The 27,701-nt window shown below is 47.6% G+C and overlaps 2 protein-coding genes across 3 annotated transcripts; both read right to left on the bottom strand.

The window, feature by feature from the left end:
• Positions 1-54: 54 nt before the first annotated feature.
• C14H12orf43 (chromosome 14 C12orf43 homolog) lies at positions 55-9,418 on the bottom strand. 2 transcript variants are annotated; one of them, XM_041728756.1, is made up of 6 exons: positions 9,258-9,418; positions 3,710-3,752; positions 3,414-3,512; positions 2,236-2,309; positions 1,501-1,591; positions 55-1,012 (listed from the first exon to the last, which is right to left on the bottom strand). In XM_041728756.1, the coding sequence occupies exons 1-6, from the start codon at positions 9,403-9,405 to the stop codon at positions 658-660; spliced, it is 810 nt and encodes a 269-aa protein (XP_041584690.1). In that variant the 5' UTR covers positions 9,406-9,418; the 3' UTR covers positions 55-657. The 2 variants fall into 2 exon arrangements, with proteins under 2 accessions (XP_041584690.1, XP_041584691.1); XM_041728757.1 differs by having other exon boundaries at positions 55-1,009.
• A 1,230-nt stretch (positions 9,419-10,648) lies between these two features.
• On the bottom strand, positions 10,649-24,516 carry OASL (2'-5'-oligoadenylate synthetase like). Its single transcript, XM_041728390.1, has 6 exons — positions 24,092-24,516; positions 20,238-20,520; positions 18,759-18,934; positions 15,502-15,743; positions 12,939-13,083; positions 10,649-11,599 (listed from the first exon to the last, which is right to left on the bottom strand). The coding sequence occupies exons 1-6, from the start codon at positions 24,287-24,289 to the stop codon at positions 11,099-11,101; spliced, it is 1,545 nt and encodes a 514-aa protein (XP_041584324.1). The 5' UTR covers positions 24,290-24,516; the 3' UTR covers positions 10,649-11,098.
• Positions 24,517-27,701: the final 3,185 nt, after the last annotated feature.

Here is a 27,701-nt window from a genome sequence, read left to right as displayed (position 1 = left end):
ACACCACCTATGTAATGTTTACTTAAAATGTCTCATCAAGGTTCAGCATTGATATGGAGGCAGCACCCCAATCACTTTAAGTTTGGGGTCTCTCGACAATTTATTTTCAATAATCTGGCTGGCTCAGAGACATGATTGTACATGGTACATTCACAAATGGAAAAAAACTTCTGGAAATCTGGAGTGGGGGACGAATCTCTCCTTTTTTCAGACAATGTTACATCAAATCTGTGTGGCCTGGAGGGAGAAGTACAAAACTCTTTCTGGGCCGACCCCTTTCCCCCATCTCTTAAGGTGGTCTCCCCCACCAGGCTGAGGAGGTGGGAGGGAAGGCAAAGCTCTCTCTTCACATGCTCTCCTCAGACAGGACCGGGAAGATGGAAGCTTCACCATTTGATCATCAACAGTCTTGAAAAACTGGAAGGCCATGGAGTGTTCTGGAACCACAGGTCTGCCCCAGCCCCAGTGGGAGCACAGATGGGCAGGCCTTGATTAGACTTCTCACCCTACAGCCCTCTTTGTCCCAACTCTTGGGCAAGCCCCAGTCAAGGGCAGAGTATGGCCTTGCCATCCAAGTTCTCGGACTTGGAGAGGGAGGTGGGGCTTGGAAGTGCCTTTGTCCTCGGGCTAGTAGAGCCCTGTGCCCATGGGCAGGGGTCAGTGTGCAGGAGCAGCCATTGCACTCTTTGTTGGTGAGAATGGGGAAGCCTCATTGGCCTTCTTGGCTTTTTTCTTCCTTCTTTTCTTTTTGGTCCCAAGTGATGCCTGGTCTCCACTGAGCTTGGGGGACTGCTGTTCCTGCTTCCCACCTGTAGTCCCGTACGTGGTGGTGGTGGCAGCGACCAGGTCGGCACTGGCCTCCTTCTTGGCCTTCTTTTTCAACTTCTTTTTCTTCTTCTTTGCCTCTCCTCCCACTTTGATGGGACTGTGGATGGCAGATTCCTGGAGGATGTCGGAGGCCGACACAGCTGCCTCCCGGCATCGCTGCCTCTCCTCCTCACTGTCCTCGCTGCTGCAAGGGGAGGGCATGGAGTGGGCACAGGGTCCCAGAGCTGCCTCTCACCGCCCTCAGTATCAGCCACCCGGAAGAGGACCCAGGGGGAGGCGGCTAGAGAGCTCTGGCTTGGGAATAAGACCAGTCTGGGCGCCAACCTTTGCTTCTCTGCTTCCCAGCTGTGTGACCTCATTAAGTGATGTCTCCTCTCTGACCCTCAGTGTCATCTACAAAATGAGGATCTTAGCAGAGCCCTGGTCTCATGGGGATGCCCCAGGAGTGAGGTGTCTCGCATAAGATGGTGCTCAAAAAGCAGTAAAAATCTAAAACCAACACGCAGCAGAACCTCTTCCCCCTCCAACCAAGGGCCCTACTTCTCGAGCTACCTGACAGGGCTCCTTCTTGGTCTGGATCTTGTCAGATTCTGCTCGGCTATTCCAGGGGACTGACAAATACAGACAACGGGCAAAAAGGAGTGGACAGGAGACAAGAGAGTGAGACCTCACCTGGAGCTGGAAGGTAATCGCTTTCGACCAGGCTGGGGAGCCTCTTTCTTCTCAGAGCCTCCAGGGATGGATGTGAAAAAGAGACGGAAACCTAAAATCCAAAGGGGCCAAGTAAGCCCTGCCAGGGACTGGCCCCTCCTCCCAGAAGCCAAGGCTGCCCTGCCCCTGCCCTCAAGGAGCTCCACACCCAGAGGCAAAGACCCAGGAATCATTGTTGGCTGATTACAAAAAGGTGCCCTGCGTTGAGAGGCACACATGGTGCCTGCTGGAGCCAGGGACGGGGTACTGAGGGGAGGCCAGCTGCCCCATCAGGTCAGCAAGCCCTAAGAGGAAGTGGAAGCCAGCAGGTGAACCTTCTGCCTCAGGCCGCTTCCAGAGTGGCAAGGGAACTGGGCAGGGGACAGAGACTCAGCCAGAGTGGCTGAGGGTGGGAGCGGCTATGGGTGGTGGTGGTACGACACTCCCACTCTGGCTTCGACACACAAAGGTACTCCAGGGAAGTGGAGTAAGGCCAGTCTGGTGCCAACCTCGGCTTCTCTGGGGAAGGAAAGTGACTTCATTTCTCAGAGCCTCAGCTTCCCCCATGGCTCCCCTTGTAAACGAGGGCATCATCATCACACCTGCCTCAGAGAGGGCTGTGTGGATCAAAGAGCATACCCAAACCGTTTGCCTGCCCCAGACACACAGCAGGTGCGTAAAGAAACAACAGCTGGCATTAATAGTATGACTGCTCACCATCATCCTCTGTGGAGACTTTCTGTACCTCAGCCTTTCTCAGCTCCTTCACTACTTCTGAGATGGTAATTGAGCTATGGAAGAAAGAAATGTTTTTCTTTTTTAAAATTTTTATTTATTTTTTCATGAGAGACACACAGAGAGAGGCAGAGACACAGGCAGAGGGAGAAGCAGGCTCCATGCAGGGAGTCTGATGTGGGACTCAAACCCGGGAATCCGGGATCACGCCCTGAGCCAAAGGCAGGCAGGCGCCCAACTGCTGAGCCATCCAGGCATCCCAAGAAATGGTTTTTAGGATGAGATTTGGGGTAACAAGAAAAAAAAATTAAAACAACATTTTTTAAAAGTGGCGGGAACAGGGGCATGTGATGTGAAATACTACAGCAGGAAGCACACTGGCCTGATTAAGGATGGTAACGCCAATAGCCATAACATACTGAACAGCCCTTGGCAGCTCAAACTGCAGTGCTTCAGTTCTTGGAACCTCACTTTATTCCAGACAGTGTTGAAGAAGTTTTAAAGATACCCATAGTACAATAAAATGAATGTAATCTAAAACAGAGCAAACAGAAGATGGGACAGGAGGGAAGGAAATTGCTGGAGAGAGGGCTGCATGTTTTGCTTTGAGCTTCCTGGCAGCAAGTATGAAAAGGGAAATAAGACCAATCTGGAGAACTGGTTTGGAGGTCAGCTTCTAGAGCAGGGCAGACCTGTTTTTTTGTTTGCTTCTTCTCTTAATTTTTAAATTTTTTAAAAAAGTGTGAGGTAATTAGGGATTGACACTCAAGAAATAGTAATTTTGGCATCCCTAATCCCTCCTCCTGTGGTAGGAACGAGCTCCTGCTTCTTGGGTTCCTCTCACTTTCATGGCAGCAGGATCATATAGTGGCTAAGAGTGTGGCCTCTAAGGCCAAGCACACCTGGGTTTGAGTCCCAGCCCTGCTCCTCACACCCTGTGGCTTCAAGCAAATGCTCCATCTCCCAGGCAGCGTTTCCTCATCTACAGAATGAGGACAACTACAGGACCTATATCACGGGCTGATTATGAATGCCATCAGGTGACATCCAGCACATGCTTATCACAGTGCCTTCCTTATAGCCTGAGCTCCCAGCCAGTGTGAGCCATCCCTGTTCATCTTAAATAGAGGCAGGAGGAGAGAAGGTACATTGTTGGTTACCTGTCCAGCAGGGCTCCTAGCTTCTTGGCTACGTGGGCTCGGAATTCGGGGGTGGTCTGAAGCTCATTGCCGTCCTGTTCGTGTTCATCCACTTTACGCCTACAACACACATGAAAGGACCTCACTTCCTGCCAGCTCAGCAGCTGCTCCCCATCTCCACCTCCATAAGGGCAGGGACTACATGGGTCTCCTTAACCCTGACATCCCAAGGCTCTAACATTGCGTGTCTGGCTAATGGCAAGGGATGGCTATTTGTTGAAAGGACAGATTAAACTTGAACCCAAAGTGCACAGTACCTGAGGCTTGGCTGGATGGATGGCTGCTGATTTTTTGCAGCATCTGTAGAAATAAGAAAAATTGAGGCATTTATAGGGGAAATGACAGCAACGGTTGGATGTGATTTACATGTATAACACACTGAATGATCCCAACAACCCTGTTAAAGGAGTCATTATCCATTCTGCAGAAGAGGAAGTTGAGGAAGGAGATGTAAACTAACTTAGCCAGAGTCATGCAGCTACTCAGTGTGACAGAGCTGGGGCAAGATCCAGGTCATCTGGCTCCAGAGCCCCCTCTGAACCTCCATGCTGAATAAGAAAGTCCAAGTGTACTTGATTTCTGCACTTATTGGGTACATACCGTTTGCCTGGCTGTGTGCTAAGTGCTGTGGAGAGAGAAGGTGGCTCATTTACGCAGGTTACGGTTTTCAAGCCAAGACACTGGGGATGCGTGGCCTGGTGATCGTTCACTCAACCAAATACTGAAGCTCTATTATTATTCTGGCAGTGTGCCAGTTGCTGATCAATTTGGACATAGATCCCAGCTGTCATGGTGCTTACATTCTAGTTGGTGGATATGGAAGATAGAACCCACACAATTAGAATATAAAATTAGATCATGATAAATATAGAGGGAGCAAACAAAGCAGGGGTTTTGGGGAAGTGGGGGAGGATCTAAGTGGAAGAAAATTTTATAAAGGTGGACAGGGAGGACTTCACTGATAGGTGACATGTGAACAGAGATTTCAGAGGCAAGGGAGTGAGCCAAGTGGCTCCCTGGGGAAGAGTCTTCCAGGTAGAGGGAAGAGCACCTGCAAAGGCCTTGAGGCAGTTTACAACTAGCAAGGAGACTGCTGTGGCTGTGGCCCAGTGAGTTGGGGGGAAGCAGAAATGGGGGCCTTATGGCGGCCAGATCATGAAAGGCCTGATGAGCCAACATGAGGACTTGGGCCTTGAGGGAGGGAGAAGCCACTGGAGGACTCTGCAGAGGGGACATAAATGGACTTGGGATTTGACACCCAACTGTAAAACCCTGGCTGCAGTGTAGACACAAGACCACACTGGGGTGAGGGCAGGAGGGGGCCACAGTAATTGTGGAGATGAGAAGTAGCGGACCCTGGATCCATGTATTTTGAAGGAGTCAACAGGATTCTGCTGATGGACAAGACAGATGGTGCGAGAGATGGAGAGATGGTTCTCAGGTTTTTGACTCGAGTAATGGGACAAAATACGCTCGTGTGTTTAAGGAGCCAATTGGACAAAATGATCACTTGGTAACTCTGGGCCCCAAGCAAGGCCACATGGCCTTGAACAACTCCAGGGCACACAGTTCACATTGTGGTCTGTGTCAAGCGTGCTTTGGAGGACAACACAGAATGCAGGGTGCCTGATGCTCCTGGGTTTGGGGAATATGGGAACCTGGGATGGACCCAGTCCTTCTTTCTGAGCACATAATCCCAAGGAGGAGGAGTATTTCCTCTGTCATGACTACAGAGCAAGGGCGGTGACATAATGTCATGGAATAGCAAAGGAATTAGACCCCAAACCCCGGAAGACAGGGTTAAGTTCCAGTTCTTCCACTGTGACTCTGGGCAAGTCACCAGATCTCCCCGGGCCTTTGTTTTTTTGTCATCTACAAAATGGGGATAAGACCACTAACTTCCCAGAGTTAGTGTGAGGACATAGTGAAGTTTTGCAATATTTTAGACACTTTGTTGGCATGCCTCTTTCCTTTCTGGATTGTAAGGGGCTGGAGCACATGGTCTGCCTCTTGTTATCTTTACACCTCCAGCTCCTGACATAGTGCCTTGGTGTGGAATAAATGTTGCATGAAGTAATCAAAGTGTATGTTGCTCTACAATGTAAGTGATTGGAGGTACAGATGATTACGGAGCTGTATGAGGGGTTACAGTAATAATAGAGTCACCAAGGGGCACCTAGGTGGCGCAGTCTGTTAAACTCTTGATTTCAGCTCAAGTCACAATCTCAGGGTTGTGAGATGGAGCCCTGTATCAGGCTCTGTGCTGGGTGTAGAGCTGACTTAAGATTCTCTCTCCCTCTCCCTCTGCCCACCCACCCCACGTGAGCATGCTCTTTCTCAAAAAAAAAAAAAAAAGATCTTAATAATATAGTGATCTACATTTCCACATGTTCGTGGACCAAAGGGTGGGAGTTTTGCCCACAATAGGCCTTTGTCTGTGGCAGGGAGTGGCAGTATAGTAGTTAATAGCACGAGCTCCGAGTCGGACCTGGATTTATGCCTGGCTCCACTACCTACAAGCTGGATCTTTCTGAGCATTCACTTTCTCATCTGTAAAATGGGGCTAATAATTGCTGGAAAAGTTAAACAACAAATACAAAGTGTTTAGAACAGGACACACAGTGGCACCTGGGTGGCTCAGTCGGTTAAGTGTTTGACTCCTGATTTCAGCTCAGGTCATGATCTCAGGGTCATGAGATTGAGCCCTGCGTCAGGCTCTGTGCTCAGTGTGGAATCTGCCTGAGTTTTTCTCTCTCTCTGCCTCCACCCCTAAGTAAACAAAATCTAAGGGAAAAAAAAAAAAAAAAGAACAGGCACACAGTGAACACTCACTCATAGTGGCTATTATCATTAGAATGGTCCAGGAATGTATGTCAAGTGTTCAGTATTTTTTCCTGGCACACAGTAAGTGCTCAATTAATAGTAGGGTTTATCAGCAGCAGCTACATCTACTTTGATCAGCAGAAGGTTTACAATTTCACAAAAACAATGAGTTGTAAAGCTGATATCTTGGATGCCACTTGTCACATGTGCATCTCATTTTTTTTTCTTGTTAAAGATTTTATTTATTTATTCATGAGACACACACACACACACACACACACACACACACACAGAGGGAGAGACACAGGCAGAGGGAGAAGCAGGTTCCACACTCGGAGCCCAATGTGGGACTTGATCCTGGGACTCCAGGATCACGCCCTGGGCTGAAGGCAAGGTGCTAAACCACTGAGTCACCCAGGTGTCCCTCATCTCTTCATTTGTTGGTCAAAGTTGTTCATGTTTGAAACTCCCAACAATCCCAGGACTTAGGCATTTTACACATGAGGAAATTGTGGCTCTAAGAAATTATTTTACTTGCCTGGGACTATCCTTCAGCGCTGGCACTTGATATCAAGTCCTCCCTCTACTGCTACAGAGAAGTCCATTCTGTCAAGACAGAAGCAACTGGACTGGAAGTCTGGTTGTGGAGTCTCATTCCCTCATTCATCAGAGAAGTGCCTTTCTGGCAAGTTCATTCATTTAAGAACTATTTTCCTGAGCACCATGCTAGGCCCCGGGGATACCATGGTGAAGGGACAGGCCAGAACCCAGCCTTCATTAAAGTCACATCACATATCCTCTCACTAAAATATCGGAGGAGTAAGTCAGGCCAGGGTTGACTCCTACCGGCTAGGGATGCAGGGATGAAAAGAAAAAAGACAAGAGGCAACCATATGGGAAGAGGAAGCACTATCTATGAAGGGAATCACAAGAGGTATGATGGTAGCACTGTGAAGACATGTAACCAGCTTTTCTGAAACGGTGGTATATCAGCTGTGTCAAAGGGTAAGCATGAATTAAGCAGGAGAGAGCAAGTAGTCCATATAGAGAGACCAATCACATAACTATTGCCATTTATTGGGCCTTTAATACGTGCCAAACATTGTAGATGTACCATCTCAGTTATTTCTCAATCTTGGGGAGGGGAGGGAGGCTGCCATTACCCTACTGTACGAGTACCTTGCCCAAATTCTCATTGCTAGCGAGTGATGGAGCTGGAAAGGCAGACCTGTATACAGAAGTTCAAGAGAGAAATGCTGAGTTATGGTGTCCGGAGATGAGAGGATGTAATTTGGTTTGGAGTCTACCTATGGGAAATGCAACGTAGCAAGACAGCAGAGCAGGAAGGGAGAGGCAGGCAGGCAGGGAATGGATTCCCGAAGGGCTTGTAAATCTTTTCAAACAAAAGCAGGGATTCTTTGCTTTGCTATGCCTGCTCTGGCAATCTGGTAAAGCTTAGATCCTTCCTCAGAATAATGTTTTATTTATTATTTTTTTAATTTATTTTTTAGAATAATGTTTTAAATGCATAAAACAACACATACGATTACAAAGAAAACCAATGATACAGAAATCCAGTTATCAGCAATAGTGAAAAATAAATAAATAAATCTGGCACATTACTTAGTAAAGGACAGGGACGGCTGCGTAGAAAGAGACAGGCAGGGAGGGGGCTATGTAAGCAGGCTCATAGAAACTCCAGATGTGGAGAAATGTTATAGACAAGATATTAACCAGAGAGCAGAGAACAAAACAAATCTACCTTGTTTGTTTTAAATATAGACAAGATATTTTCATGTTTACAAATCCACCTTGTTTAAATGTTATAGACAAGATATTTACCCAGTTCCTTGGTCAGTTTTCTATAAAACACTGACCATAAAAGCCCTTAGAGGGAACACATTCACAACCCCTCTCACTCTAGAGAGCTTTTCTCTCTGTTCTCATTTTCCCTTAATAAACTTTCTCTTCAGGGATCGCCGGATGGCTCAGCGGTTTGGCTCCTGCCTTCGACCCAGGACGTGATCCCGGAGTCCTGGGATCGAGTCCCCGGCAGGCTCCCTGCATGGAGCCTGCTTCTCCCTCTGCCTGTGTCTCTGCCTCTGTCTTTCATGAATAAATAAATAAACAAAATCTTAAGCAAACAAAAAAACAACGCTTCACTTCATTTCACCGTTTTGTCGGCAAAATTTCATTCTTGGACTCTGTGAGACAAGAACCCTGCAACGTGACTCTATGTGCTTCTATATTGATACATTTTTTAATACATTAAGCAAGATCTACTGATAAGCCTAAAAATGACTGCAATTTTATAACAGGGATGAGTGTAAATTATATTCCCCCAACATTTTACTGTGAATAAATGATAGTTTAATACATATGCAAAGACGGTAATGGGATATGAAAATCTGTGACTTTGTTAGGGTAACAGGTATTGCTCGAAGTACTGTAGTTTTTTGCTCACATGTAGGACAGGAAGCGCTGCTAAATTTCAAATGCAGGTTAGTGAAGGTCAAGGTGAAATACTTTTCCGATTCCAAATCCTCAGATCCTGTGGACTCTACCCCGTGCTGAAGGGTTTTGGACTGATTCCCAGGGTACAAGAGCGTCCCGCTCGGACGCAGGAGGGCCCCGCTCGTTCGCAGCCCCGAGGTGTGAAAACGTGCTGGAGGCCGGGATCCAGGAAGGGGGTGTCGCAGTCATCTCAGGGAGGCGGCAGGCTGCCGGAGTGTGACGGTGACGGTGGGCCGAAGGAAACAGAGTCCAGCGACACGCGGGGCCTCAGTTTCCGTGACTGGGACAATGAGACAACCCTCCCTGTTCCCCCTGCCCGCTCTTTGATCCTCAGTCCCACCCCGTCCCTGGAGCTTTCTCAGCGAGAGAAGTCGAGCCCGCGTCACGCCCCCCTCACCATCCATCCTCTCAGACCCCAGGGGAAGATCCTACGCCTTTCGGCCAGACGCCCTGAACACAGCCTCCTACCGGCTCTTGGCTTCTCTGGCCCTCTCGGGCACTGCTCCAAGCCCCAGGCCGGCATCGCTGCCTCGCGGCACCGTGCCAACTCCTCCGCATCGCTGCCGCTGCTGCTGCTGCTTTCCAAATCGCTCAGGGCGCCATTGGGCGCCGCCATCTTGAACCACCGCAGAGGATTGTGGGGAGCGCTTCTGCTAGCGAACTTTCTTCACAGCCGCACTGAGGGCGGAGAAGCGCAGGGTATTGTGGGGATTGTAGTTCTCAGACTCCGGCCTTCCTCGGCCACGAACTACCCCCTGAGGGTTTCCTCCAACTTGAGATCTAGAAGGGCCCAGAAGTGAACTTTTCCATGCTTTTCTTGATGAGGAAAATGAAACCTACAGAGGAGAAGGAATTACCTACGGTCATTCAGGGAGTTAATGACAAAACGAACATTGGTTCCCAGGCTTTGATCCAATGTAGTTTCAGTTCAGTGTTATGTTTGTTCCACTAATCCCCAGATTCATCTAGGCAAGAGAAACACTGTAGGGAACTTGTTAGAAGTTATTGTGTCTAACAAAAATTAACCAAATGAGAGTCAGCATGCAACTCTTGATCTTGGGGTTGTAAGTTCGAGCCCCATGCTGGGTGTAGAGATTACTTAAAAAAAAAAAAAAATCTTAAAAAACCCTCTTTGGCCTTGGGCTTTTCCATTATGAAAGAGAGGAAGGTGACTTATACCTTTTTAAAAAATTAAAAAAAATATTTTTTGAGAAGATTTATTTGAGAGAGAGAGCATCAGCAGGCAGAGGGAGAGGGAGAAGCAGGCTTTCCACTGAGCAGGGAGCAAGACTCAGGACTCAGGGTGGATCCTAGGACCCTGAGATCATAACCTGAGCTGAAGACAGACACTTAACCACTGAGCCATCCAGGCGCCCTTCCCTTTTTTAATTTTTATTATTATTTTTTTAAGATTTTACTTATTTATTCATGAGCAACACAGAGACAGAGAGAGAGGCAGAGACACAGGCAGAGGGAGAAGCAGGCTCCATGCAGGGAGCCCGATGTGGGACTCGATCCAGGATCGTGCAGGATCATGCCCGGGCTGCAGGCAGCGCCAAACCGCTGCGCCACCGGGGCTGCCCGCCCCTCCCTTTTTTTTAAAGAAGAATTTTCCCACTACCTATAAATGTGGGCACTGGGACATTATAAAGGATAAAAAATAGGGGGTGGACCAGCCTGTCCACCCTATGGAAAGGAGGCACTTTTCTGCCCCTCAAGCAAAGAGAGGTGAAAAATAGATTTGATAGGGAATAGTATTGATAAATTGCCCAGAGGCTGTTGAAAACCAGTTATAAAGTGCATTTTATTTTATTTTTTTTAAGATTTTATTCATTTCAGAGAGAGCATGAGCAGTGCAGAGGGGCAGAGGGAGAAGCAACCCCCCCCAACCTCCCACCCCCACCCCAGCACGGAGCCTGACTGGGGACTCCATCCCAGGATCCTGGCTAACTAGAAGCAGGGCCTCCCTGTGTGATTAGCTAGGGAGCTTATTTGGCTTTTTCTGGTTGGCTCTAAGCTGGAAATGAGGTGGAATTAGGGAAACTGGTGATTATTGACCAAGTCCTGACGATTTGGGGTTGATTGCGGCAGAGATGGTGGCTTGGCTTCCCGGGCTGGGGACTGCGGAGGCTGTGTGGGTCAGAATCCTATTCTCATATGTGGTCTGGCCATTGTCTATTATATACCAAGTGTCTCACATCCCTCCTTGTTCCCCCACTGACAGGGCTAGGCTGTTTCCAAAGCTGGTGAAGACACCACACCTCCCCAGGCGAGGGCTGGAAGAAGTGGTTGATAGGCTGAGTCCTGTATTATCTGGGCAGAAATGGAAACCTTTCAGCCTTCTTCTTGGAGAGGATAAGGGTGTCGCGGTGCTGGATCCCATAGTTCCACAAAGGCAACCAATCCTTCAGGACTTGACCTTGGAACTCCAACTGCTGCTGCTTTCTGGGTAGCCCTTGCTTGTATTCAATCTGCTGTTTCAGGCCCAGGATGAAGCCTTTGGGGTCAGTGGTGTAGGCGTCGCTCCCACCATCAGGATTCTTTACAAAGACCTGGATCTCGTGGGAGTTGGTCTCCACCAGACAGATGCGAGTGTTGGAGAAGACACCGTAATCGGCCAAGGAGCACTGGCTGCTGAGGAGCTGTTGCTTGGCACCCAGCTCCTGGAGGTACAGATGCTGCAAGCCTGAGCAGCACCAGCTTCGCCACATCTTCTCTTGAATCTTCTTTATGGGCTCATGAGGGTTTACCCTAAGGATCAAATCTGAATAAACCCAGTGTTTCACTGTCACTTGGATGTCTCGTGCCTTCTGGAAAGGAAGAGAAGAGGGAGAGGGGGTTAATTCCACACTCCTCTGCCTGACGTGCAAAAGCTCTCCTTACCTGTCCTCGTATCTCTAACAGCAGCAGCAGCAGCAAACATTTCAGTTGTGCCAACTACCTTCCAGGCCCCGTGCTGGGCACCTGTCACACTCCTCTGAATGTATTTTATTCTCACAGTAGCCCTATGAGGTTGGTTCCTGTTAGCCTATTGTACAGATGAGGACATTGTGGTCGAGCAGAGTTAAGTGATGTACTGACCATCACAAAGATAGTGAGGAACACAGCAGGTATTTGACCAAGGTCAGTCAAGACTCTAAAGTCTGTTCTTCGCCACCACCAGAGGTCATGCTCCAGAGCCTGGGAGTCTCTGATGGCTGAAAACAGTACCTGTAAGGTGCTGGGCAGGGCTGGATCCCTAGCTGATCTTTTTCAAGAAGGAATATAGGCCCAGAATTTCCAAGTCTTCTGATTTTTTCAAGATAAAACTCTTTGCACAATGATTTTTACATTCAGGAAAAATCCAGAGGCATATACTTTTCAGTCTGTTTGTGGGCCTCATTTTGCTGGTGGGCCCCACGAAGACCTGGGTGTACAAATCCTGACCTTGCTTTTAGCAGTGTGATCTTGGTTAATTCACTTAACCTCTCTGAACTTCGGTTTATTCATCTGTAAAATGTAGATGATAATGTTCAAGATAGTGATGATGATGATGATGATGATGATAATACTTAACCCCTCTATTTTACAGACTTGTCCCCAGACAAGTGCTTGGCAAATTATTAAGTACAGTAGGAATAGAATAAAATTGATTATTATGATCTTTGCCTGTACAGTAGGTTTGCCATTACACGATAATATTATTTAGCATTTTTTATTCCCTGAGTAGCTTTCCTGGCAATTCTTTTCTTTCTAGCAGTTTTGTACAAACTTGTTTCACGGGCTTGCTTCCTACCAAAATCCAGTGAGCCCTCTGGGGGTAGGGGCCATGTTTTATTTCTGCACTGCTGTTGCCCCCCACCAGCCCTAACTACTGGCACAAAACAGCTGATGAATCCACTTTGCTGGCCTCAGCTCATGTACCAATGATTGAGAGTATGATTGATTCTCCAGGAGGTTATGGGAAAGAGAAAGAGAAGGAGAACATGAATTTGAAAGGCAGCCACCTGAGGCTCAGAGGGTTGAAAATTGTCCCCAAGTTCAGAGAGCCACCTGTCCTGGCTCTAAAGCCCTGTAAGCTCCATTGACACAGAAGGTAAATAAGTAAATTCTATGCAGTTACCTCCTTCTGAGCTTTGAGCCCCTGAAAGCCCCAAGATGAGTCATTACCTTCACATTCCAGCTGGGGACTGGTTTCTCCTTGTCATAGCAACAGTTCTGTTTCAGGCACTGGCGGGCCCTCTGAGCAACTATGTCCCATCTGTACCCTTCTGCCACATTGTGGGTGGGGTCAGCTGGATCCAGGATGATGGGCCTGCAACACAAGGAGAGGGTGCCCAGGCTCTTTCTGGGGGCCAGCAAGCCAAAAAGAAGCCTGCTCAAGCAATCATCGAATCAAATCACTGAACACATGCGGTGTCCAGAGCCCTAGGCCCATCAGTACAGGAGGGCCTGAGAACATTGCTGGAGAGGAACAGGATGGGGATGATGAAGTTTCCAAGAATTCCTTTTGGGGGTGTGGAATGGTTATGATTCCCAAAGGCATTTGGTAGCTATAACAGATGCCAGCTCAGGCAGGTGAGCATCATAAGGTCAGGGCTTTTGGTCTGCTGAGCAGGCTACATACGTAAGTTTGAGGCTAGGGCTGCTGCATTGCTTTGGATAATAGAAACACCACCACTACCAACTCCTGATATTTATTGAGGCACTGGGTCAAGCCCTATGTGAATTTACTTATTTTAATCCTTTTAACAATTCTAAGAGGGAGAGACTATTAGTTTCTTTCTTTTTTTAAAGATCAATTTATTTGAGAGAGAGAGAGAGAAGGAGTGCAAGCGGGGGAAGGGGCAGAGAGAAGGGGAGACAAGCAGACTCCTGCTTAGTGGGAGCCTAAGATGGGGCTGGATCCCAGCTCTCAGATCATGACCTGAGCTGAAATCAAGAATTGAATGCTTAACCAACGAGCCACTCAAGTGCCCCAGGAGAAACTATTATTATTGCTGCTGCTGTCGACCGCATTTCACAGATAAGGAAACTGAGGCATAGACTTCTCTAAGTTCGTACAGCCAGCAAATGGGTGTTCTTACCCATCTGCTCTGCTTTCATGGAGAAGAGGTTCAGCTGCCACCAAGTATCTCTCTTCTCTATAAATGATGAAAGAGTACTTAAAGCAAAATGGCTTGAAGTGGGTCTAACAGCCTCCCTAGGTTGCTTGGGGTGATCACATGTGTTGGATGCCAAGTCTATGAATAAGACCTGGTTCTTACCCTCTAGAAGCTTTTGGCTTAGGAAGGAGCTATGACTTTATCTATGACAGAATGTGACAGTACGCTATGGGAGTGTGCTGGACACATAGGCTCTGTGCTTGCTACTCCCAACATCCCTGCATCCTTGAAACAGTCTGCTTAAAATAGGGAGCAGTGCCAGGGTGTCCTATATTGTGAGATCCCCTGACCCAAAGTGACCCACCAGGTGACCCGACATGTAGGGCCTGGGCCCAGTGAGTAGACTAGTTCCTTTTGGGTTTCAGACCAGGGATGGTGGAGGTCCCTCATCACAGGTGTGGGGAGTGAAGCAGAGGCCGTGAGAGGAAAGAAGGCCTGTGGACCCATGAAAGAGAGTGGCAGAGAAAGGGGGTGTCTACAGGTTTGCTTAGGTCCTGATGGCTTTCTAACCTTAAATTTTTGGATGTCTCATAATAAACCTTCTTTGCATCAGGAGATTAATTTTTTTCATATATATATGTATATATGTATGTATATATGTATATGTATATATATGTATATATATATGTATATATATGTATATATATGTATATATATATATATATTCTTTATATATATATAAAAGAGGTCCAAGACTCATATAAGGGAACCATAAACATTATTGGGATATTGCTTGCGCTGACCTAGAGCGGATCCCGAGGGATGGATTTGAGTGCAGTGGTGTATTGGGAAGGACATGCCAGGAAGCACCAGTAAGGGAGTGGGAGAGTGAGACAGGAAGGGTTTGTATTGAGGTGATTACCACTGTGGGCAACTGAAGGTTAGTCCCACTGCAGGAACTCTGGGCAACAACGTAGCACATGTGATCCAGAGAGTCTTTCCATCTGAGATGGGAGGGAGCTGGGGTATTTATCCACCAGCTTCCACCGATCACTGGGGAAGGCTGAAAGCCCTCGGGCCAAAGGACACAAGTGCTGAGTGCTGGAGGTTGAGCCAGCCTTCACTGAAATGGTGGCCATCCGGAGATTGGGGATGGGTGCTAGTTCTACATAGAGCTACATGCGCTACAATAGTGAACATGTCTCTGGCATCTACCATAAACTAGACCCTGTAGACTATATATTTTCTCTGACTCTTACAGCAGCCTGCATTGTAGGTGCCACTTACTCCTATTTCACAGATGAGGAGCTGAGACTCACAGAGGTGCGAAAAAGGCAGAGCTGGGATGAAACAGGGCTCTGTGTGATTCTTTCCACTTTTCCATGTTGTTGCTAGAATGCACTGAAATGGCCTTTTGGAAGCAAGGGAACTAAGTAGGGTGGGGTTCCGTGAGGAACAAGGAGATGGCTTACAGCTCCCCAACCCCTGGTGATTTTCAAAGATGGTCTTGGGATCCCAGTGCAGTCTTACTGCTTGATAAAGCCCACCCATTTTGAGATGCGATACCGCCTTTGCCTCAGTTCATTCTGTTCCCTGAGAGATGTGGCAGACAAGCGGGAGCCCAGTACCTGTCTCTTTTGAGCTGTTTCCTGACAAAACCCTCAATGACTGGGTTCTGGAATGTGTAATACTTGGTCCAGTAGATGCAGAGGAACTCATACTCTTGGAACAGTTCCATCACAGTGGTAAAGCCTTCATCCATCCTGAAACTCTCATCCTCTTGAGTGCCCATCTCCCAGGCATAGATAGTCAGCAGCTCCACAGCATAGTCAGGGGGCAGCGCAGCCCTGGGGCACTTGGCTTTCACATACTGTTGAAAGAGACAGGAGGGGCCCCAAGATACTGTGTCAGGTTGGCTCTGGATGGACCAGAAACTGTAAAATCCAACTTTTTGTCTCAGCTCTGCCACCTACCAGCTGTGTAATATCAGCCAGTCACTTCCCCCTCTGGCTCTAAACGGTTTCCCCATTTTAGAATTAAGGGGCACAGTTGGTCCAGTGGGTTTCAGACTACGTTCTTTTTTTTTTTTTTTTTAAGATTTTATTTATTTATTTGAGAGAGAGAGATAGAGAGAGCAGATTTGGAGGGCAGGGAGAGGGAGAAGCAGGCTCCCCACTGAGCAGGGAGCCAGATGCGGGGCCTGATCCTGGGACTCTGGGATCATGACCTGAGCCTAAGGCAGATGCTTAACCTACTGAGCCATCCAGGCACTCCTCTTTCTTTCTTTCTTTCTTTCTTTCTTTCTTTCTTTCTTTCTTTCTTTCTTTCTTTCTTTCTTTCTTTCTTTCTTTCTTTCTTTCTTTCTTTCTTTCTTTCTTTCTTCTTCTTTCTTTCTTTCTCCTTCTTTTTTTTTTTTTTTTTTAAGATTTTATATTTAAGCAATGTCTATGTCCAACATGGGGCTTGAACCCACAACCATGAGATAAAGAGTTTCATGCTACACTGACTGAGCCAGCCAGGTGCCCCACAAAGTATGCTTGACATAACTCCTGGAATGGACTTAGGAGGTGTCCCAAAGAGTGAGTGGGTTGGGCCTCTGCCACTAGATCCCAGCTTAAGAAGCTCCATTTCCATTTTACTATACTGGGCTTCTGAAAGTTTTCCTTTAAAGAAAAGTCTTCTTTGCTGATAGAAAAAAAGGGAGGTTGGAGGTTTCCATAGAAGTTGGCAATGCTGAGATTCTGTGGGGAGCAAAGAATGCTCTAGAAAGCATTTCTTTCTTCTCCATTGTATGGTAGCTGCACTGTTTGGTTGCAATTACCACCACACTCAAATCCAGGGTGGATCCTGACCCAACGGGGTCCTCAGCATAAACCTATTCTCCTTGCTAAGTGATTGGTTCAGGAGAAGCTTGTGATGTAAGCTGGCCTCAATTTGATTGAAGCCCAGTTCTTTTGTTTGAAGAAAAATCTACTGTGTGTGGACATGATGGCAGGAATAGCTGTGGCCATTTTGCCATCATGAGGTTAAACCAGCCTGAAGTCCAAGGTGACACAGAAAGACAACCTGAGAGGTAGTATAGAGAGACAGGTCTGAAGACCCCAACAAACAGTGCCTGAAGCCCCCTTCCCACTGGTATGGGTTTTCACAAAGGAGCTGAAAATTGTCCTTATTATTTAAATCAGTTTGAATTGGTTTTTCTCTTACTCACAAAAGAAAGCATCTTAATTGATACCAGTCACTTCTTGTCTACAGCGTCTTTATAGAGGAGCCTGTGTAGCTTAGTTGGTTAAATGGTCGACTCTCGATTTTAGCTCAGGTAGTGATCTTAGGGTCATGAGATTGAGCCCCACAGCAGGCTCCATGCTCAGTGGAGAGTCTGCTTCTCCCTCTCCTCTGCCCCTCCACCCCTTGCTCGCATGCACACTCTCTTTCAGATAAATCTTTTTAAAAAAAGAGAGAGAAACCATATGTGATCAAAGTCTTTTTTTAAGGAGGAGGCTTGAACAAAAACAGAAGGGAAGATTCTAAAAGCAAAGCTGATGTATGATGTCCTGTGGACATTACAAAAAAAAAAAAAAAACACCACAACTATGTATATCATATGTAGGAAGAGAAAACACTTTGCCCTCTCAAACAGACAAAGCAAGCAAATGAATCATTCTATGGAGTTCTAGTTCTCTGAAGCCAAAAAACCTTGCATCATTTCCTGTAAGTAATTCATTTAGCAACAAAACCCATTTTACTCTTGGCTTTGGCAATACTGATGTCTGAGGATATATCACAATGTTGGTTGATGTGATAGTCATATAAGAAAATGGCTGTTTTCCCACCGTAAACAGAGTGACTGTAAACTTACTAACTTTGAAAATTTTCTGATTTTGTTTTTTAAAGATTTATTTATTTGAGAGAGAGAGAGAGAATGAGACAGTGAGGGTGGGTGGAGGAGCAGAGGGAGAGTGTGTGAGAAAATCCTTAAGCAGACTCCCTGCTGACTGACTGCTGGGCTCCATCCCACGGCTCAACCCCAGGACCCCAAGATCATGACCTGAGCTGATACCAAGAGTTGGACACTTCACTGACTGAGCCACTCAGGTCTCCCTGATTTTTTTTTTAAAAAGAAAGTATCTTTTCTCCCCCACTTTCTAATTTTTGGTTTGTTTCTGTGTCTGCTTTTCATAAGCTTAGATGACTTTGTTCATTTGGATTTTTTAAAAGATTTTATTTATTTACTTGACAGATAGAGAGAGAGTGCAAACCAGAGAGCACAAGTTAGGGGCACAGCAGAGGCAGAGGGAGAAGCCGGCTCCCCACTGAACAGGGAGCTAGACGCAGGGCCCCAGGATCATGACCTGAGCTGAAAGCAGAGGCTTAACCGACTGAGCCACCCAGGCACCTCTCATTTAGCTATTTTGAAATATACTTGGTACCATGAGAGCCATCACACATGAAATCTAAAAAGTAGCTGTTAGGGATATGTTCACTTGGTAATGATCATGATAGGAACACGGTGATCTGTAGGGGAAACTGGTAGAGGTGCAATAACTGAAACTTCCCTCTTGTTAGTCCTTAACCAGCTGAGATTAACTAACGTCTGGAGAACTCAGTGAAGTCGACACTAGCCAGTGTAGACTGCAACTGGGGTGTTAGAAACACTTGTGTCCTGGGAAATATTGTATGTTCCTTACTTTTCTCCTTTTGTCTCTGTTCCCCTTCCTCTTCCTCCTCTACCTTCTCCACTATTTCACTCTACAGTATAAAAGGTTAGCATTTCCCCCCCCTCCCATCCCCCCTCCCATCCTCCCCTTTGATGCAGTTCCCTGGAATGACAAATCAGGCCTTCTTCCAGCACCCCTGAGGGGCTCCATCCTGGCAGCCCCCTCACCTGCAGATACCAGTGTTTTACTAGCCGTAGGAGGCTCTTCAGCTTGGTTGGCCGATGTTTCACGAAGTTTCTCTGCAGCTCGCTGAAGGATGGGGAGAAATTTCCGGGGAAACCGTGGGCCTCAATCAGACTCTCATAGACCTCAGGATGTGGCTGAGAGTTGGAAGCAGAAGGCCCTGGGGTGGGAGGCAGAGCAGGGATTTAGGAATCCCCAGATTGATAAGTGGTCTGTGGCGGGGAGTCTACTAATTCACTGGGGGTGTCTCTCCGGGGAAATCTGATACCTCACAGCCTAAGAGAATTAAACTGGGGGAGCAGCAGAGGGAGAGGAAGAAGTAGGCTCCCCACCCCATCCCAAGCAGGGAGCCTGGTATGGGGCTTTATCCCAGGACCCCGGGATCACAACCTGAGCTGAAGGCAGATGCTTAACTGACTGAGCCACCTAGGTGTCCCTTGATTGTCCTTCTGGAGAACCAGAAGTCGATTTTCAATTCCTCAGGGCACTCAAGGACTGTTGTATTCCCTCGAGGTCCCCAACACCCCAGTTTCCCTTAATGGCTGTTTGGGATTTCTTTCTCAGTGATTTATTCTAACCTCCTGATACCAGAAGCAGAGAACCATCCCAGATAAGAAAGCTGGACTGCTCAAGCACGTTGGCTGGAGGGTGTGCTTTGGTGGTACGCATCACTAATGCATCCTGGCACTCTCTGTCTTGCCTAGGTGGGATCCCATTGCTGACATCTTCTCTACAAAGCAAATGGTGGCAGCCACTCTAGTTAAGAGGAGCTGGTGCAAGATGAAACCTGGTGGTCTGGAGTCTTAGTTGATACTGTTTACTTCAAACATTGAGGATTCTTTGCCTGAGGACAAACCAGAAGTGCTGGGGAGCTAATGGTCCCAGGAAGCAGCCCTCAGCCAAGGGTGATGGGAATAAACAACCCAATCTAAGATCCCACTTGGGATTCAGTTGAGGGGTCCTCTGTGCTGCTACCTAGAGTTCTCCAGGGGCACAAAGCTCAGGGGCTCATGGTGGTAACCTTGTGATGCCTCCTCCCTTCCTTGTCCCTCTCCCCTACTTCCCTATCAGCATTTCCTGGGACTGCTTATCCTCACACCCTTGTCTTGGGGTTTACTTCTGGAAAAGCCCAAACAATGACAGGCCCTGGCATCTGTGATAAATGCCACAGAAGCACCCCAGGTTCTGCTTCTAAAACATTCCCCTCTGCTGGTCTCATCTCCTCTTGCAATCATATATTTATCCACGTGATTCTTTGATAAGTATTTCCCAAGTTGAGTGACACAATGGCCCAAGTTGGGCCAGTCTCATGTCCTGTAGTTGCTAAGCCCCCAGCTCAGGATGTGGGTTGAGCAGATGTGGGTTGAGCAAGGTCTGCATGTGGGCATGAACAAGAAGTGAGGGAGTTCAGGTCTCTGTGGGATGGTGAGCACGTGAGTCCGATGGGCTTCCCCTCCTCTTACCCAGGGCCCTGTAGGCAGGCACGATGGTGACAGTGATGATCTCTGCGGTCCCCCTGGTCTGGATGGTGAAGACAAGAGCGTCGGGGACTCCCTGGATGATCTCCACGTCTTCAAGCCCAAGCGCCAGCAGATCACGGCAACACCATAGCTTTTCTTGTATCAGACTCAGGATGGCTTGGTGGTGCTTGGCCTCTTGCTGGAAGCTGTGGAAACAGCTCAGGAACACCACCAGTTCCACCTCCAAAGTGTTCCTGAGAACTGTGCCATTCCCAAAGGAGCCTACCTGCAGAACACAGAGCCCTGTCACCTGCCACTGCCTCTGCCAGGCCATCCCTGAGGCTCTTCACCTGAAATATCCATTTGATGTTCCCCACAACCCAGAAGGATGGGTGGGTGGTACTAACATCCTCTCTTTCCAGGTGAGAAAACTGAGTTTTCAAGGGAATAAATCTCTCACCCAGGGTCACATAGTACACCTGGTACATAGTACTGCCTGGTTTGAACCCAGGCAGCCTGACTCCAGAGGCCCAGCTTCTTATTTATGACATTGTAGTGCTTCTGAGATGGGGTGGTCTCACCTGCAGAGTGATGCCTTCTCCGGGACCGCTAAAGCTGATGCCCACTCCACAGAGTATTCTGAGCATTCTGGGCATCTGAGTAATTTCATGACATTGAAAAGTGGGGAGCAGGATTGCCTGGTAGATAAGAGCTATGGAGCAGCCTGGCTTTGGCCCTGCCTGACTCCTGCCCTTGTTTCTCAGTTGTGTGATCTACAAAGCCTAATTCCTTGTCCACGAAATGAGAGCAACCATGGAATACAAGTCATTTGGTTCCTGGGAGGATTTGGTAAGATAAGGTGTGTCGGGGACTTGACACGTGCCTGGCATACACGAAGTCAGCCATATATACATATCTCTGGTCCTCTTTTTTTTTTTTTTTTCTGGTCCTCTTTTTTGTCTAGGTTTAGATCATGCCTTCTCTGCCTGGGATTCGATTTCCCCATCTGGATGGAAGGAGCCTGAGCTGGATGATTTGGAGCAGTCTATTTGATATTTGTTTTTTTTTTTTTAATTTTTATTTATTTATGATAGGCACACAGTGAGAGAGAGAGAGAGGCAGAGACACAGGCAGAGGGAGAAGCAGGCTCCATGCACCGGGAGCCCGACGTGGGACTCGATCCTGGGTCTCCAGGATCGCGCCCTGGGCCAAAGGCAGGCGCTAAACCACTGCGCCACCCAGGGATCCCTGATATTTGGATAGTCTAGACCTGCTCTCCAGCCCCTCCTGTCTCTGGTGTACAAAGCCCTACAACTCTCTGGCCTCCCAGGTTGGGAGATGGGATTGCTAGTGATGCCTCAGACCTCAGGGTGGCTACTTCTCCTGCTGGTGGAATCACTGCAGATTGCTTTATAATCCCCCCGTTTGGCAGGGCTGGGGATGGAACCTGGTGTGGGGACGAAGCTGAAAATTGAGCCTAGACTTTGCCTTTTTCAAATAAGATCCAGGCAGAGAAGAACATTCTAGAATAAGCTTCATGACTTGCTCCCGTCCAAATCTATTTAAACCCAACTCATTCAAGGATAAGCATTCATTCATGCGAACCAGCCCAGCTCACTGGGTTTTTGCAGGAGTGGGAAGAGTTTAGAGCCTGGATAAAGCATTATTTCTCCTCAGCCATTGTTTTGGAGGTATCTCTTCTATTTTATAGCTTCGGGGAGGGGGGGCGGGGAGGAACTCTGGGCTGCAGACAGAATTTGAGGGCTGGGTAAATACCACTTCCTGTCTTTAAAACTCATTCTGGGGATCCCTGGGTGGCGCAACGGTTTTGCGCCTGCCTTTGGCCCAGGGTGCGATCCTGGAGACCCGGGATCGAATCCCACGTCAGGCTCCCGGTGCACAGAGTCTGCTTCTCCCTCTGCCTGTGTCTCTGCCCCTCTCTCTCTCTGTGACTATCATAAATAAATAAAAAATAAAAAAATAAAAAAAAAAAAAAACCTCATTCTGTTGGTAGCATCTTCTGGTCTCCAGACTTCTTTTTCATCCACTTCACCCTCAGGATTGTCAGGGCTGGGAGAGTCTGCTGGACTCAGAGTAAGACTTTATAATGATGCTTTTGCACATTTACCATGTGCAAATCTTTTAGCCTACATTGATGAGGCTTTTGCGGGACAAGGAGGAGATGATGATGATGAGGAGGAGACAGAGGGATTGAGAGACAAGAGGAGTCTAAGATCATATAGCTGGAAAGGAAAGAAGCCAAGAGTCAAACCCTGCTCTGTCTAAATCATATGGCCTCAGGTTCTAGGTGCTGGGGTGGGTGGAAGGAAGGGCTGGAGGCCTGAGATTTCTAAAGCTCTTCCTCTGAGGTGGCTGAGAACTGAGCACTGGGCTGGGAGTCAGACACCCTAATTCTAGACTTGCCTTTGCTACTAGTTCACTGTGTGAACTTGAGACATCTCTCACCTTCTCTGTGCTAGAGTTTCTTTAATGTTTAAACAAAGGCTTGGCTGAGACTGTCTGATTCTCCAGGGACTTTCTAACTTTGACTACAGAAAATTGACTGCAGGTAGGACAAGCAGCAGCTGAAGGAAGGGCATGGGGGGAAAATCACTGTTGGCAACCTAGAGCCCTGGCTGTGGTTCAAATTGCAGCTAGCTGTGTGAACTTGGGCAAGTCACCTTCCCTCTCTCAACTTCTTTTAAAGAAAACTTCTTAAAAAAACAAAAAATAAAGAAAACTTCTTCTTCCTTCCTTCCTTTCTTTTTTTTTCTTTTTAAGATTTTATTTTTTGTTCACGAGAGACACACAGAGAGAGGCAGAGACACAGGCAGAGGGAGAAGCGGGCTCCCTGCAGGGAGCCCCATGCAGCACTCAATCTCCTGACTGAAATCACACCCTGAGCCAAAGACAGACACTCAACCGCTGAGCCACTCATGCATCCCAAGAAAACTTTTTCTAATCAAAAACTTCAAACATAGGAAAAAATAGGAAGGGAATCCAATGAGCACTCATACCCAGCCAGCTAAATTCAACAAGTTTAAACTCCTTGCCACATTTGCTTCATCAAAACCACTTTAGAGCAATTACAGATACCGAGGAACTTTGTCTCTGAATACTTCAGCATTTGTATCCAATCAAAGAGAGCATTCCCCACCCCCTATAACCACAAAAGGATTACACCTAACAAAATCAACAATGACTGCCTTATATTATCTAATATCCAGGCCATATTAAAATTTCCCTACTAATCCCTGGGTGACGCAGCAGTTTGGCGCCTGCCTTTGGCCCAGGGCGCGATCCTGGAGACCCGGAATCGAATCCCACGTCGTGCTCCCGGTGCATGGAGCCTGCTTCTCCCTCTGCCTGTGTCTCTACCTCTCTATCTCTCTGTGACTATCATAAATAAATAAATTTTAAAAAATAAAATAAAATTTCCCTACTTATCCCCAAAGTGTATTTTATGGATGGTCTTTTCACCCAGTCAGAGACCTTATATTGCTATTGGTCATTATGAATCTTAAGGCTCTGAACTTCCATTTTTGCTCATCTGGAAAATGGGAAAAGAATAGTGCATACCCTGTAAGGTATGCATTAATTAGAGCTAGCATATGGTAAGGGGTTAGGCTAGTGCATCCCAGAGAACTGAACTATTCCCATTAGTTTCCTTACCAGACTTGTTCTGCTCAAGGCAGTACGGTAGGGTAGGGGGCAGGCCGCTCCATGGGTTGCCCTGACATGGGAGAAGCTTGAGCTAAGGATAATCAGACAGGAGGTCCCCAGCACCCTCTGGGATGAGGACATTCATGCTGCATTTTGCTCCACCCTGGTTTGTCGGTGGAGGGGACCAGTCTCACCTTGACCACTTTTAGCACCCGCACCTCCTGGTCCGGCCCATAATCCCCCTCAAAGTGCTCTTCCCTCAGGAATTGTTGCACAGTCTTCACAGTCTCCAGGATCTCTTCTTTCCAGCCCCGATGGGGCTGCAGCCACTGAGCCACGAAGGAGTCCAGCTTGGAGGCAGGGGTGTCATACAGCTCCATGGCCTGTGCCATCTCTGAGCCAGAGTACCCCGTCTGCACAGATATATAGCCACACACCTACCCAGTTCCCTGTATACACCCACTTCTTCAAGGGGGCTCCCTCTCAGCCTACTGCCAGCACCCCGTGGGGAAAAGGGACCAGAGTGGAGAGGCAACCAGGGGTGACTGGGCTGACCTGGGGTCTTCTCCTTGGAATCCCTCTGCTGCAGCAGGGGCACTGAGGGACTGTCCAGCTGGGAGTTCTGGGGCCACCTTAACAAGCTTGACTTCCGGCCTCATCTCTTTTGCTATTAGTTTCTATTCTCAGCTTTCAGTTTCCATTTATGATGTTTAGAAACTTAAATTGGCTTGGGTTTGGCCCTCGAGGAGGCAACTGTCCCAGGAGGCCAGGGTGGGTTGGTATCCAACAATCCAGTCATATCCACTGTGTTATAGGAACCTGAGCAGGCTCAGAAATGAAAGGGACTTGCTCACGATTTTGGGGTGAGCAGCAGGAACCCCCGAGAGTCCAGCAGAACAGACTTTCAATTCCAGTCTGCCCCACCCTTTTAAAAGATTTTATTTATTTATTAATGAGAGAGAGAGAGAGAGAGAAAGAAAAAGAGAGAGAGAGAGAGGCAGAGGGAGAAGCAGGCTCCATGCAGGGAGCCCGACATGGGACTCGGTCCCGGGACCCCAGGATCACACCCTGGGCCAAAGGCAGGTGCAAAACCGCTGAGCCACCCAGGGATCCCCTCCAGTCTGCCCCTTGCCACACTCTTAACTTCTCTGACCCTCCCGTAATTTATCCATGAAAATGGGTTTAGTAATGAAACCCTACCCCATAGGTTGTTGTCCAGATCACGAATGAGAGCGCTGAGCATGGAAAGCATTCAGTAAATGCAAATATTATTATTTGTTCACTAGATACCTATTGAGCACCTGCTAGGTCCCAATGTGTTAAATAGACAATACGTCGTTCCTGGAACATCTGGGTGGCTCAGCAGTTGAGCATCTGCCTTCGGCTCAGGGTGTGATCCCGGGATCCGGGACCAGGTCCCACATTGGGCTCCCCACAAGGAGCCTGCTCCTCCCTCTGCCTATGTCTTAGCCTCTCTGTGCGTCTCTCATGAATAAATAAATAAATCTTAAGAAAAAGATGTCATTCTTGTCCCAAGGGGCTCCAAGAGTGGTAGGAGAGAGGGTCCAGTGTGAGCCTTAAAAGACTGGGGATCTGGCCAGGAAGGAAGAGGAGGGCATCCTGCAGGCAAAGTAGCAGTCTAAATGACCCTGATGAGTGCCAGGGATTCAGTTGTCAAATATTCATTGGGACGGAAGGAGAGGAGGCAGGAGGTGAGAGATGTGCCTGGACAGGTGGGCAGGGGTTGCATATCGGAGTGCCATCATTCATCCATTCATTCAATGAGTATTTATTGGGTAGCTACTGTGTGCTGGGGGTAGAGCAGTGAATAGACAAAAATCCCTGCCTGCAGAGGGCTTACATTCTGATGGTGGAGACAAACCATAAACAGGATAAATAAGTCAAACTATAGTAAATAAGGTGCTAAGCAGAAGAAATAAAGCAAGGCAAGAGGTTAAGATGTATATATGTGTGCCTGTGCGTGTGTGTATGTGTGTGTATGGTTGATTAGATGTTCAGTCTCAAATAAGGTGATTGGAAAGGCCTGAAAAAGAGATATTTGAGCAAAGACATGAAGGAGGCGAAGTGAGTCATGTGTATGCCCAAGGGAAGAGGATAATTCACTGCAGAAGGAGCAGTAAGTGCAAAGGTCCTGTGGTGTCAGTGTGCCTCATTGGTTTGAGGAAAAACAGCATGACTGGAATGGAATGATCAAAGGGAGAGACTGCAAGGAGATAAGGTTTAAGTGATAAAGGGCTGGGGAGCAAATAGTGTAGGATCTTGAAGACTATTAAGACTGACTTTCACTCTGAATGAAATGGGGAGCCTTGGAGAGTTTCAAGCAGAGGAGTGACATGGTCTGACTTTCATTTTAATGAGATCATACTGGCTGTGGGCTGGTTGGGGGGGTGGCGGTGGGGAGAGGTTAGATTAAAAGCAGAGAGTGGTGGTGGAGGTGAGAGGGGAAGCAGGAGCTCAGTTAGGAAGTTACCGCAATAGTTCCAACAGGAGGGCATCTGGGTGCTCAGTCCATTAGGCGTCTGCCTTCGACTCAGGTCATGTTCTCGGAATCTTGGGAAGGAGCCCCACATTGGGCTCCTGGCTCAGCGGGGAGTCTGCATCTCCCTCTCCCCCCACCCCTTCCTGCTCATGCTCTCTCTCAAATAATTAAATAAAATCTTAAAAAAAAAAAAAAAAAAGTCCTACCAGGAGATCTGGCAGCTTGGATCAGGATGGTGGTGGTGAGGGTAGGGAGATGATTTAACTTTTTTATTACGGAAAATTTCAAGCATAAACAAAAGTGGAGTAACAAAAGGAACCTCTGTGTACCATCACCAGCTTCAACAACTATCCAATTGAGTAAGGAGAGTAAGGAAAGGGTTAAGGTATAGGCAGGGAGAGGTAGGGGGCCCCTGACTAGGCTCTGAAACTATTCCTGGCAGGCAAAATCTCTAAGACAGAGTGAACAAGAGATAAGGGAATAGATCAGACCACCTGGCCCCGGATATTAGGGACTGTTTTTCTTTGGAGGTTACATTGTAATCACAGAAAATGACCAGACCTTAAAGAAGGAAGTCATTAAGGGTTTTGTCATGGTCCTTGCTCAGACCAAGAGGGTACAAGAATCTCAAGAGGGCATAAGCTTCCTAGCCAAGTTTGCAATAAAAGACTGGCTTTAAAAACCTTCAGTGGCAACCCATTCGGGACCCCTCTCAATCTAGAGAGCTTTTTCTTTCCTTTCTGTTCTCACCCTAATAAACTTTCACTGCACCTCCCCCTTCTGTGCCCGCGAGGTCCATTCTTCGACTCTGTGAGACAAGATCCCTGCAATCCTGCAACAGAACTGCAGACAATCTTTCAATTCGCATCCACATCTCCTCTCCTGTGTAATTTAAATGTGAATCCTAGATTTCACACCATTTCCCTGTGTCTACTTTGAATATAAACAGGTCCTGCTAATGGCTAGAAGGTGATGTGAGACAAAGACTGGATTCAAGGACAACACAGAGGCTTTGTTTTTTTTAAAATAATTTTTATTTATTTATGATAGTCACACAGAGAGAGAGAGAGAGAGGCAGAGACATAGGCAGAGGGAGAAGCAGGCTCCATGCACCGGGAGCCCGACGTGGGATTTGATCCCGAGTCTCCAGGATCGTGCCCTGGGCCAAAGGCAGGCGCCAAACCGCTGCGCCACCCAGGGATCCCAACACAGAGGCTTTGACCTTGACAGCTGGAAAGATGGAATTGTCCTTACCTGAGACAGGAAAGACTGGGGAGGGCGCAGTGTAGAAACCTCTAAGCCTC

This window comes from Vulpes lagopus, chromosome 14, assembly GCF_018345385.1.
Source record: "Vulpes lagopus strain Blue_001 chromosome 14, ASM1834538v1, whole genome shotgun sequence".
NCBI lineage: Eukaryota > Metazoa > Chordata > Mammalia > Carnivora > Canidae > Vulpes > Vulpes lagopus.
The sequence above is the reverse complement of the archived record's forward strand: the minus strand, read 5'-3'. Positions and strand labels throughout refer to the sequence as shown.

What these genes read in the sequence shown, in the direction of transcription:
- C14H12orf43 (XM_041728756.1), bottom strand. Translation starts at nt 9,405, where the DNA reads ATGGCGGCGCCCAATGGCGCCCTGAGCGATTTGGAAAGCAGCAGCAGC. An exon ending in CTAGGAGCCCTGCTGGACAG is followed by an intron (nt 2,310 to 3,413) that starts GTAACCAACAAT and finishes TTTCTTCCATAG; the next exon opens with CTCAATTACCATCTCAGAAG. An exon ending in CGATTACCTTCCAGCTCCAG is followed by an intron (nt 1,013 to 1,500) that starts GTGAGGTCTCAC and finishes CTCCCCTTGCAG; the next exon opens with CAGCGAGGACAGTGAGGAGG.
- OASL (XM_041728390.1), bottom strand. Translation starts at nt 24,289, where the DNA reads ATGGCACAGGCCATGGAGCTGTATGACACCCCTGCCTCCAAGCTGGAC. An exon ending in TAAAACACTGGTATCTGCAG is followed by an intron (nt 15,744 to 18,758) that starts GTGAGGGGGCTG and finishes CTCTTTCAACAG; the next exon opens with TATGTGAAAGCCAAGTGCCC. An exon ending in TCCCCAGCTGGAATGTGAAG is followed by an intron (nt 11,600 to 12,938) that starts GTAATGACTCAT and finishes CTTCCTTTCCAG; the next exon opens with AAGGCACGAGACATCCAAGT.